Raw genomic sequence first — 13,002 nt, 5'->3', positions numbered from 1 at the left:
TGTTGTGAAAGAAGAAATAGACCAAAAGAAAAAAGCCACAAAAACTGAAAAATAGCATGCTTTGATCTGCATTCACACTCTATCAGTTCTTTCTCTGCATGTGATAGTATTTTTCATCATGCAGTCCTTTGGAATTGTCTTGGATCATTGTATTGGTGAGACTAGCTAAGTCATTTGTGGTTGGTCATCATATGAATATTACTGTTACTGTGTACAATGTTCTTCTGGTTCTGCTTACTTCACTTTGCATCAGTTTCATGTAAGTCTTTCCAGGTTTAGGAAAAACTATTTTGATGAACCACATCCCTCCATACTTAAATACAATAATTTAAGATGCCCCTTAGGACTAAGAGTTTCCTTTTGTTTATTATCACAGAAATATGATAGATTTAGATCTAAAAGGGCCTTTAGAGGTCATTGAGTCCAACCCCCTATTTTTACAGATGAGGGTATGGAAGCACAGAGAGGTTGGGGTGATTTTGACCTATAGCTAGCAAGTGACAGAAGGCAGGACTCTGAACCCAGGTCTTCAGACTTCAAAACCAGCTTCTCTTCCACTGCATCATGTGGAAAGAACACTGGACAGAAAAAATAACTTCGGGTTCTTTTCTTTGCTCTGCCACTATGTGACCTTAAGGCACCTCTCTGACCCTCAGTCTCCTCACCTATAAAATAAGAGGGATAGGCAAGATAATTTCTAAGGCACCATCCACCTCTAACACTTTATCTTTGTGGGCATTAGTCCTTTTTGTCCTTGTAACTCATCGAGGACAGGGGAGCAAGCCTTTTTGTTATTTCTGAGGGACCTCTCAATAACTGGTAACTGATTCCACCCTCTTTTCTAGATTAAGGAATCTCAATTCCTTTTTGCCCCCATGCCTCTTTTTTTCTCATGGGACCTAGCTTTTTAGGAAGTTTTTTCTTTGAGCTGAGATCTGACTCTTTGACACCACTCAATATTCCCAGTTCTGCTCCCTTAGGGCTAGGCACAAATTTCTCTTCCTCATTCTAGCCCACAAATGTAACAGAGGCCAGATGGGGCAGGATGAGACTGGTGAACAGTTACTTGTTGGCAGTTTACTACTCCCACTCTGTCCACATATCCCGGGGCAAAAGTCATGGCTGGTGATGATTAAACCTTCACCTAGTCCTTTAGTCCCAGTTCTATTCCCAAGAACTAGACCCCTGTTTTATCCCCTTTGCTTGATTCCCTCTGTTTTAATTTCCTGGATGCTTTCTTGGCAACTAGGACAGGGCTCTTTCTTTCCTTGCCATCCCATGTCTTTCCAAGGTCCAGATTGTCCCAACATATGGTTCGGGACATTCCAGACATCCACTGCTGGCTGATTTGGTCTTTGGCCTCTTTCTTGTTTCTAGATTTCTCTAAGAAAACCACATGCCCAGACTTCATAGGATCTTAGAATTTGATAGGGCTTTAGAATCCTTCTCATCTAACCCATCTTTATTCCCTTCAGTTTGATCTCTCTCCCCACACCCCCCTGCGATGACAATGGGCAAAATCTTAAGACCTCAATTTCTCCGATGCATGAATTCATCTCTGTTTTGATATGTTGATTAATCTGGGATTTTATCAATGCATCAGCCCCCTCTGGCAGCTCAGATTGCTACCCATCCATGTCTTCTTATCCTGTATGGACCTCTTGTCCATATCCTCTCATAAATCTTACACAGTCTACTGAACATGCTGAGGGGATTCCTTTAGATCTCTTGATCTTGCTTGAATACCAATGGGGGACCACTACTAAGGGGTGGGGTCAGAATAAACATTTATATAGAGCCTACTATGTGCCAGGCACTGTGTTTTTATAAATATCATCTCATTTGATATTTACATCAATCCTTCAAGGTAATCATTATATCCTCATTTATAGTTGAGCAAACTGAGGCAATGAGAGGTTAAGTGACTTGCCCACGGGTTACACAGCTAGGGAATATCTGAAGCTGGATTTGAACTCAGGTTTTCCTGACTCTAGTGGTCACTAGCTGCCATTGTCCCATCAGTTACAACTGTCCATCAGTTATCCCTCTCTCCCATTACATCATTTTCCTACCTCCTTTACCAGTTATGTATCTCTTTCATGATATAATTTACACAGCTTCTTTTGTATAATTCTTCATTGTAATATATGTGTGTCTATTCACACCCACCCTACACCTCTCTAATTGTCCTTGGATGACCCTTAACTTTAATTCTTTGGAGACTGTGGTATTCTGTGGCTCAGTCATATGCCATTACCAGAAAAATATTGCTATTAAAAAAGGTTGCCCTCTACTTCAGGGAGAAGCTGACTAAAGTAGTTTTAAAGGTTCTTTTGTCTCATTTGTGGCAACTGATTAATACTGATTAACTCTATTAAATGGTGATAATTGGTGTCAATGTCTGGCTTTTATCCATTTCTAATTTTCAGTATCAATAGCTTGTTTTAATAGTCAAGGTGACACTTGCCCCAACTGAAGGCCTATATATTCTCATTTGGTTTCGATTTTGATATTTGCACTAACAAGCCTTGGAATATATGCGTGGAATTGGGAAAACCTGGGTTCAAGTTCTACCTCTGAAACATCATGGCTATGTGACCCTGGGCAAGTCTGACTTTTCAGTGCTAAAGGAAATTAGCTGAGATAATCAAAAGAACAAGTGCTCATTTCCATTAGTAGGAGTTCCTCACTGGGATCCAAGTGTCATAGTGTAGACAGTGCTGGGAACAGCTAGGTAGAGTAGTAGATAAAGTGCTGGACCTGGAGTCAAGACCTGAATTCAAATCTGGACTCAGACACTTACTGGCTGTGTGACCTTGGACAAGTCACTTCACCCTGTTGGCCTCAGTTTCCTCATCTGTCAAATGAGTTGGAGAAGGAAATGGCAAACACTTCCAGGATCTTTTGCCAGAAACCCCGCCTTGTCCTCTGACTCCTGGCTTCTATAATAGCTTCAGCTAAAGTCCCACCTTCTGCAAGAAGCCTTTACTTACTCCCCCCCCCCCCACCAATGTTAGTGCCTTCCCTCTGAGATGATCTCCAGTATATCCCATCTTGATCTTGTCTACATGTATTTGTTTATAGCATTGCCTACCCATTTTTTTTTTGGCAGGGCAATGAGGGTTAAGTGACTTGCCCAGGGTCACACAACTAGTAAGTGTCAAGTGTCTGAATCTGGATTTGAACTCAGGTCCTCCTGAATCCAGGGCTGGTGTTCTATCCACTGCGCCACCTAGTTGCCCTGCCTCCCCCATTTTAACGTAAACTCTTAGAGGGAGGGACTGTCCTGTCTTTCCAAAAAAAAAAAAAAAAAAGGAAAAAAAATTCTAATAATATTAGGTTGGGCAGCTAGGTGGCACAGTGGCTAGAGCACCGGCCCAGTAGTCAGGAGGACCTGAGTTCAAATCCGACCTCAGATACTTGACACTTACTAGCTGTGTGACCTTGGGCAAGTTACTTAACCCCAATTGCCTCACTAAAACAAACAAAAAAAGTATTGATTCTTTCTTAATAATATTAAGGTTTCTGACAAGCCAAAAGACATCTTCTGCATTGTAATAACTGGCAGAGAATGTTGGTCTTGCCTTTACTGCATATGTGGTTCCTAGGAAAGGGAGGGGGGTGGCAGGAGAGTTTCTTTGGGCTAGCACATGTTTGGGGCTTAATTACAAGCCTGTATTATTCCAATAAATTAGTTGTCATTATTGAATTGTTGCAGTCGTGTACAGCTCTTGATGACCCCTTTTGGAATTTCTTGGCAGAGATACTGGAGTGGTTTGCCATTTCCTTCTCAGCTCATTTTGCAAATGAGGAAACTGAGGCAAACAGGCTTAAGTGATTTGCCCAGGGTCACCCAGCTAGTAAATATCCGAGGCTGAATTTGAACTCAGGTCTTCCTGACTCCCAGGCCCAGGGCTCTACCCACCGTGTCACCTAGCTGCCCCAAACATATTAATAAGTTTGCCAAAATCATGGATGACATCCAGAAACTTTCAGTGTTCAAAGTTGGATCTGATCTTAAGCAAAACTGTCAGTTTGGCAAAAATATCTTCAGAGCCTTCAAATCTCTGCAATCTATATCCTTTTCCCCCTTTTAGAATATTTCTTTCCTCCCCCGCCTCCTCCAAAGGGCTGGAACTCTTTCCAACTTTTCAGGAAGCAGCACTGATTGGTTATGGTCATACTAAAGACATCAATGGCTGACAATCAGTCAGTTAAGCATTTATTAAGTTACTTTCTGAGTTCCAGACACTGTGTTAAGCACAAAGCAAGTTAAAAAAAACACCCCATGGTCCTTGCCCCTCAGGAAGCTCACATTCTATCAATAGGTCAAGGACTTAAAAAGAGGACTTCCTAAGGAAAAGTCAATGTTAAACTCAAAGGAATGATGTGGTCAATCAATCAATAAGCATTAATTGATTAGCACTCATTCTGCGCCAGGCCCTGTGGGGTACATAGAAAAAACTCTCTGCTCTCAAGGAGTTCAGATAATAGCAGGAATTTAGAGGGAGGGGGCAGGGGATTTCTTTTGGGAAGGGGACTTTCCAGAACCTTGTGACATCATGTTTTGTGGGCGACTAATCCTGCTTAGCACATGGGAACCTTAATTTTTAGCTTAAATATTCAAAGAGGCACAAACACCATCCAACATAAAAATGACCAATAGACAACAAGAAGAAATCTGGGACAGAAGAGATAAGGGAGCTAGAAATCTGGAGGCTAGCACCAGCATGCTGCCCTGCATATAACTGGTGCTTATTAAATGTTTAAATTTGTTGACTCAAGACTTGGGTTCTAGTCTCAGTTCTGCCACCTCATCTTTGTGACTCATGGTTAAGTGATTTCCATCCCTGGGCCTCAGTTTTTTCCAACTAAGATTCCTTGTCTCTATCAGATCAGCCAAACTGACAAAAAGGGAAAAATGACAAATGGTGGAGGGGCCATGGGAAATGTCTTGTTGATAGAGCTATGAATTCTTGGTCTAGTCATTCTGAAAATGATTTGCAACTATATCTATCTATCTATATACATACATACCACCATACATATATGTGTATGTATATGTGTGTATATATGTGTATGTATGTACGAATGCATGTGTGTATATATGTATATGCTTTTTGACTCAGCTATACCACTATGAGGCCTATACTCCTAAAGAGAAAGGGAGGGCAGCTAGGTGGTGCAGTGGATAAAGCACCAGCCCTGGATTCAGGAGGACCAGAGTTCAAATCCAGCCTCAGACACTTGACACTTGCTAGCTTGTGACCTTGGGGCAAGTCACTTAACCCTCATTGCCCCATAAAAAAAAGAAGAGAAAGAGAAAGGGAGAGGAAGAAGGAGAGGGAGGGAGAAGAAGAGAGAGAAGGAGGGAGAAGGAAGGAAAAAGGGAAGGAGATAGCGAGGAAGAGAGAGATGAAGGGAAGGAGAGACACAGAGAAGAGGGAAGAAGAGAGACAGACACAAAGAGAGGGAGGAGAGACAGAGAGAGAGAAAGAGAAAGAGAGACAGAGGCAGAGAGACAGAGACAGGTACAGAGAGAGAGGAAAATGACCCATGTGAAAGGGAGAGTTTTGCAGAAACCTGGGAAGACTTGTAAGAAATGATGTGGGGGCAGCTAGGTGGTGCAGTGGATAAAGTACCAGCCTTAGATTCAAGAGGACCTGAGTTCAAATCCAGGCTCAGACACTTGACACTTACTAGCTCTGTGACCCTGGGCATGTCATTTAACCCTCACTGCCCTGCGAAAAAAAAAGAAAAAAGAAAAAAAAAGTGATGTGGAATAATGTGAGAAGACCCAAGGGATTTATTTATATAATAACAGCATTATAAAAAAAATCATCTTCAAAAGACTTAACAACTGATCACTGTAATGACCAAGTACAATTCCAAAGGACCCATGAAGAAGGTGATACCTACCTCCTAATAAAGAACTGAGAAACTCTGGATATAGAATGATATGTACATTTTGGGACATTACCAACATGGGAATTTATTTTGCTTAATGATGCATATTTGCTACAAGGATTTTGATTTGGGGAGGGGGAGCTAGAAGGGAAAGAAAATAAATGCTTCTTAATTTTTTTTTTTTTGCGGGGCAATTGGGGTTAAGTGACTTGCCCAGGGTCACACAGTAAGTGTTAACTGTCTGAGTCCGGATTTGAACTCAGGTCCTCCCGAATGCAGGGCCGGTGCTCTATCCACTGTACCACCTAGCTGCCCCTGCTTCTTAATTTTTAACAAGACTAGCTATTTTCTAAGGGTTTTTCTTGCTCCAAAACCTCATGATTCTTAAAAGCTCGAAGAAAAATAAGTCAAGCAAGCAAGTATTTATTTTTGTTTAGTCACTTCAGTTGTGTCTGACTCTTTGTGACTCCATTTGGGTTTTTTTTTGGGCAAAGATACTGGAGTGGTTTGCCATTTCTTTTTCCAGCTCATTTGACAGATGAGGAAACTGAAACAGGGTTAAATGACTTACCTAGGATCACATAGCTAGGAAGTGTCTGAGATTGGATTTGAACTCAGGTCTTCCTGATTCTAGGTCCAGGACTCTGTACACTGTGTCACCTAGCTTCCAAGTATTTATCAAGTGCCTATTAAATGCCTAGCACTATACTAAACATTGGTTAATATAACACAACCCAGGAATGTGCAGATATAGTGACAATCACAACCACCTACAGTCTCCAGCGGAATTTCTTGGGAGAATGAGGTGGGGGAAAAAAATCAGAAAAAAATCAAATCTCCCTGCTAAACACCTAGAATTTTCCAGATTAAAAGAACAAATGAAAGGCATCGTGGTATAGTGGACAGAGAGCTGACTGTACAGCCAGGAAGACCTAGGTTCAAGTCTCACCTCTGACTAATATTAGCTGTGTGATCCTAGATAGTGCAGTGGATAGAGTACTGGACCTGGAATCAGGAAGACTAGTCTTCCTGAGTTCAAATCCAGCCTCAGGCACTTACTAGCTATATGACCTTGGCAAGTCAGTTAACTCTCTTTGCCTCAGTTTCCTCATCTGTCAAATGAGTTGGAGAAGGAAATGGCAAAACCTCTCCAGTATCTTTGTCAAGAAACCGCAAATGGGGTCACAGAGAGTTGGACACAACTAAACAGCAGAACAGAACCTGGATAAGCCATGACCTTAAAGTGTTCTAGGCAACACTCTAAAGCTTGGCAGAGAAGGTGCCAACCTGTATTGGTACAGGCAGTTCCTCACTTGGGAATCCCCTTCGTCAATGAAATCACAGGCCCAGTCCCTATCTCCAAAAAAAGACAAAGGGAGTTAGTTCTGAGGTCTAACTTCCCTTGCTCTCCAAGCAAGCTAATGCAGTTGACTGACCACCCATCCACCACAGCTCTTCAGAGAAAAAACATCCTTAGAAATCTGATCTTTCAGCAACTGATTAAAAATCTTTTCATGGCTGGAAATTATCTGTGTTTTGACCAACAACGCAACCATACTGCTCCTGATTCATTAAGGAACATTTAAAAAAAAAAAACAATCCAGAGGAAATAGTGGCTGTAGATGGATGTTAATTTAATTTAAAAGATACATCCTGATTGTAGGGCCAGGGGAAGGGGAGAAGATGAGTGCTGAGAAGAGGGAAAAAATTAAAACCCTGTTGCCAAGATGGCTTCATCTGAGGTCCGAGTGATAAACATGCTGGCAGAGCACCTCCCAGTTACCTGAATTACTGAGGCACTGGTATTTTTGTGTGCTACTGAATTTGTATGGTGGTAACCCCATTATTCATCTTTTAATGTTGCACCAGCTTGGGAGGGATCAAGGTATTATGTAGGATCAACGGTCAATCACTGAGGCACTTTGCCATCATTTTAATTCATCTTCTCTCTGCTCAGAACAGAATCTGGCTCCTCCAAGTCAAGATCAAGCCCTCTGAAAAGGAGTAGGTCTGCTGGAGGAGTCTGATGTGATTTGAAGGCCAAAAAATTAGCCATATCTGGCAGCTCTTGGGGTACTGAAGGGGCAGGCAGACCTTGAATAGGCACCAGGCTCTTCTGCGTGTAGGGCTGCTAAGTGGTGCAGTACCAGGGCCAGGAGTCAGGAAGACCTGAATTCAAATCCTGCCTCAGACACTTCCTAGGCTGTGTTACTCTGGGCAAGTCACTTTACCCTGTTTGTCCTGTTTTCCTCATCTGTAAAATGAGCTGGAGAAGGGAATGGCAAACCATTCCAGTATCTTTTCCAAGAAAATGCCAAATGGGATCATGAAGAGTAGGACATGACTGAAAAATGACTGAACAAACTTCTGCATGGGAGAACACAGGGAATTTCTAGCCAAGCTTAGAATCCTGCCAGGTTGGTTCAAATTTCCCCACTTCTGGTATACAGGTTGGGGTGAGTTAGGTTAGAGGCCTCCTTGCCCCTCACTGGTCATCCTTGTTGTACTAAGAAGTAGTGTGGAAAAAAAAAAAAGAAGTAGTGTGACTATGATGGGAAGATCACTGAACTAAGAGTCAGAGGAGCTAGATTTGAATCTCATTCCTGCTGCTTACTCCCTGCTTGACTTTAAGATTCTGATACTTTCTGGGTTCCAGTTTCCTGATCTATAACATAAGGGGGTTGGAGTGGGTGATCACTGAAATCTCAGCTGTCAATCCTAGATCACTCAGACCCTGTAAGCCTGAGTTTCCCCACTTGCCAAATGAGGATGGAGAATAGAGGCCACACCACAGTGGGCTTTGGGTATCAAGCATCCACAAAAGCCATAGAATCCCACTGTAACATCATTCCTTCAACACTGTTTCTTTTGGAAAACATTGCTCCTCAAATGTTGTTTTACCCCAAAGATTAGGTTTTCCCAGAGCCATTTAGTCAATCGATAACATTTATTAAGCATCCATCATGATACTACAAATGTTCTGGGAGCTATTAATATAACAGCATAGCAATAATGAAGCAGGGCCAGTACCCATGTCAACCATGAGATATTTCACCCACCCTTCCATGGTTCCTTGCCCCACTGCCCTCATACATACTGCTCAGAGGCCTCGAGGAAAGGTGAGAGGTTCAGATTACGGGAGAACAAACAACTGGCAGCAGCAGAAAAACATAGTGAAGGAACAGAGAGGACATGCCCAGTGGTCTATTCTGGGTAGTGGCACGGCACAGTCTTGTTAGTTCTCTCACACTCAGGTATCAGTGGATATACTTGGTGGAAGCACAGTGACCAGGCTACAAGAACACGGCTAGGTGGTGCAGTGGATAAAGCACCTGCCCTAGATTCAGGAGGACCTGAGTTCAAATCCAGCCTTAGACACTTGATACTAGCTATGTGACCCTGAGCAAGTCACTTAATCCTCATTGCCCCACCAAAAAAAAAAGAATACTGGACTTTGCATGATACCAACAAGACAACAAGTCTCAAAAGTCTTAGTGCCGTAAAAAGCTTAAAACTTTAAGCTGTGCTTTGCTGCACTAAGACTTTTGGACAACTTGGGTTTGTCGAATGATTCCTTTGCAAGCTGAATGTCTGCAAGAGCCTAAGATGCCATCCCTCTGAAAAAATGTGCATGTCTCCCCTTCCCATTGACATGGGCTTCAAAACACATCCACCTTAAGGGTTGGTTATTATAGGGAAACTATACCTCCATAAAGACTTCTGAGCAAAAGATGCTTTTGTTTTGTTTTGTTTTACATCTGGGCTGTGATCCCTTTGGGAAAGAGAGCTCCAGGTGTGGGACCAGTCCTTTCAAATGCAAATGGCAAGTCATCTGTACCTTCTAGTCTCAGAGTTTCCTGAGAGAAATGAGAAACTAAGTTTCCTTGGTAGAATATGCTTCTACAGGCAATCGAGAGCATGAATATAGCTATATATATGTGTATATATATATATATATATATATATATATATATATATATATATATATGGTGGCCATGGCCACTACATCCTACAGGATCATCTTGTACAAACTTCAGGCCAATTAGCATCCTAAGCAGCACTGCTTGTTTTCCATGGACCATAAGGCATATGACATCTCTCCCAAAGGGCAGGGGAAAGGCTTGTTAAACTCTTGTCATCAACTGACTCCCCCCTGGGTAGGGTCTGGCCCTGAGGTTCAAGCACCTTGCCTTAATGCACAATCTCTTTGAAATCATCACGCACTGCTCTGGGACATGAACTTTTGTGAAAAGGAAGCTCATCAATAATTCATATCAGATGGGTAAGATTCCAAGTCATTCTACAAGACTTACTTAATGAGGGTTAGGGTGGACGCATCTACCTAGATGTTGCTGAAATGTCTGTGAGCCCAATGATGCTTAAGGGGTTACTATCCCTAAGAATATATATTTACAATAGAAGAGTCGGTCAGACAACAAGCACATATTAAATGCTTACTGTGTACCAAGCACTGTGCTAAGAACTAGGGATACAAAGAAAAGCAACCCCCCCCCCCAAATAAACCCAGTTCCTTCTCTGAAGGAGCTCACACTTTAACAGGGGAGAACAACATGCCAAAAACTGTTTCCTCTGCTACTAACACATAGAAATAAGGGTAGGTGGGGAGGGCCCAGCTAACAAAATTCTCCCCTTGGCTAGTAAGAGGTTGAAAGTAAACCTGATTCTGACTTTACAGGGAAGGATCAGAAGGTCTAAGTACTAGAACCTGCACTTCAGTTTCCTCCTCATCAGACTAGATGGCTTAAAGCATCTAGACCTATGATCTCAGAATTTTCCTTCACCTAAAAGGACTTCGGATATCCTCTCATCCAATCTACTCATTTTAGAGTGGAAGAAACTAAAGCCCACACACAGTTTGGAGTAATGTCCAAGAATGACACTTTCAGGACTAGAAGTCAGATCTCCTGATCTCTAGTCTGTTTCTCTAGCCATGGTATAGGCTGCCATGATGTCTGGGTGCATCTTGGTCATGAAACATGAATATAAAGCCAGGACCAAAACAACCAGGGCCAACCCACATGAGGATGATACAGCATTAAGAGGTCTCAGAGTGCATTGAAAAGAGCCTAAATCTCTAAAGTCAGAAGTTGTTGTTTGTTGTTGTTGAGTCATATCCAACTTTTTGTGACTGCATGGACCACAGCACTCCAGGCCCTTCTATTTCCCACTACCTCTTGAGGTCTGTCCAAGTTCATGCTCCTTGTTTTCATGACACTCTCTTTCCATCTTAGCCTCTGCCATCCCCCCTTACCTCTGGCCATCAGTCTTTCCCAACATCAGAGTCAGAAGACCAGGATTCAAATCCCTCACCTGAGGTTTACCAGCTATGTGACTGTGTGACCTTGGATAAATCATTTAACCTCCCTAGGCCTCAGTTTCCTCATCTGTAAAGTGCGGGTGTCAGACCAGATGGTTACTGAGCATCTTCTGAGCCTTAGATCTGACCCCAGAATATCCCTTGACTTAAACAGCAACCACTTATACCTGTAAGGGCAAATATATAACAAGGGGCAAGAGGTGAAGTTTAGGGGAGGCCAAGGAGATGAAAAATTCTGAACATCCTAAGGGCTGGTGATCTCTCTTAGTCTTTCATAAAAAAGGAAATGAAGCTGGCTCAAGACAAATAGTGACCAGAAGAGAAAGGGTAGTAGAGCCAGGAACCTGCCACTTCGTCAATGACCAAAACATATAATCCACAGCAATGCAGGCTTCAGATAGCCAGCTAGGGCTCTGAACACAGGTAGCAACCCAGGTTTCCCAATCAGAAAGCAAAAGGCGGCCAGATGACTCCAATGTCAAACCAATTAAGTGACTTTATAATACAAAACCATAAAAAGAGACATACCTTTCAAAGGGGGAGGACAGCAGAGAGGGAGACTGGAACACAAAACCATATGATGACATTTCCCCTCCTTATCTAACCCATTGCAGCAAGGTGAGGGGAGCCCCTGGGCAGCAGAATATCCTGCCAGCCAAAGGGATTATTTGCAGTTGAGAACTCCATTCCTTACCTGCAGAATAGGGCTCTTGCTTCTCCGCATAAATGAATTCCTTCCTTTCATACTTGGCTCGGATCCACTGTTCTCTGAGGAGTCTGAAAGACACAGAGAAGAGGCAAGGTCTGGGTGCTGAAAGGAAAGCTCTGTGATCATTAACTCGACAAGGAAGATGGCAGCTGAGTGCACAAGTTCCTGGAAAATGAATTTACAGGTCAGTGACTCTCAGGAAGTCCCCTGACCTAAAAAGACTTGGAGATGTTGCCTTTTGAGTACCAACAAAACCAATCACTGTAAAAACCATATGGAAAAAAAGGAGCCGTCATCAAAATTCATTTTAACAACCTCATCCACTCCCAGAGTACACTCGGCAGAGGAGTTAGTTACTCTGTGCAAACTGCCCCCGGCTGTGTTTAGAGTTTCCCAATGTAAATATTTTTTTATTCTAAACAATTAGGCTCAAAATGACACAGCCCCCATCCTCTGAATGTACAATTATTAAGCAGAGGGGAATGGACGCTGAGAAGGGGGAGAGAGTCCCTGGTATGACCAAGTCAGCAGTTGAAACAAAGGCAGAGTTTGGGCAAGCCCAGGATTTTGCATGTTAACTGATTTTTGCCCTTCCCCCCGCCCCCAGACTTATGAGCAGCTATCTCACTTGAATGCCTGGAGCGGTAATTTTTAAGACAGTAATACATGGAGATGAGATGTTTATGATCTTTGAAGAGCTGGCAGAGGATAGTAAGGGTTAGATCGGCCCTCAACTCTTTTCTGCCCATCCCAACCTACACCATCCATACTCCAATGGATCTATGAGATGTTCCATAATAATATTCCTTCCAATGAGATGCAGATGGCACCCCATCCTTTTTTCCATATCCTGTGCAGTTCTTAAGTATATCCTCCCATAAATCTTCCTACAATTATGGGAACACTGGTTGTAGAACTAGGGCTAGAAAGAACCTTGAAGGCATCTAAGCCCATCATTTTACTTACAAACAAGGACACTGAGATCTGGGGAAGTTTAATCACTTGCCCTTCGCCACAGAACTAGTAAATGTCAGAGGCAGAATTTGAA

General features: G+C 42.6%; 1 protein-coding gene across 1 annotated transcript in view; it reads right to left on the bottom strand.

Moving 5' to 3' along the window:
* The window catches only part of ADAP1 (ArfGAP with dual PH domains 1), a 173,471-nt gene that overhangs the window by 93,291 nt on the left and 67,178 nt on the right, over window positions 1-13,002 (bottom strand). Inside the window, exon 4 of the mRNA XM_043986858.1 lies at window positions 11,940-12,022. Coding sequence (XP_043842793.1) covers window positions 11,940-12,022 — 83 coding nt within the window. The remainder of the gene's footprint in view (window positions 1-11,939; window positions 12,023-13,002) is intronic.

The sequence above is a fragment of the Dromiciops gliroides genome, chromosome 1, assembly GCF_019393635.1.
Source record: "Dromiciops gliroides isolate mDroGli1 chromosome 1, mDroGli1.pri, whole genome shotgun sequence".
Lineage (NCBI taxonomy): Eukaryota > Metazoa > Chordata > Mammalia > Microbiotheria > Microbiotheriidae > Dromiciops > Dromiciops gliroides.
The sequence above is the reverse complement of the archived record's forward strand: the minus strand, read 5'-3'. Positions and strand labels throughout refer to the sequence as shown.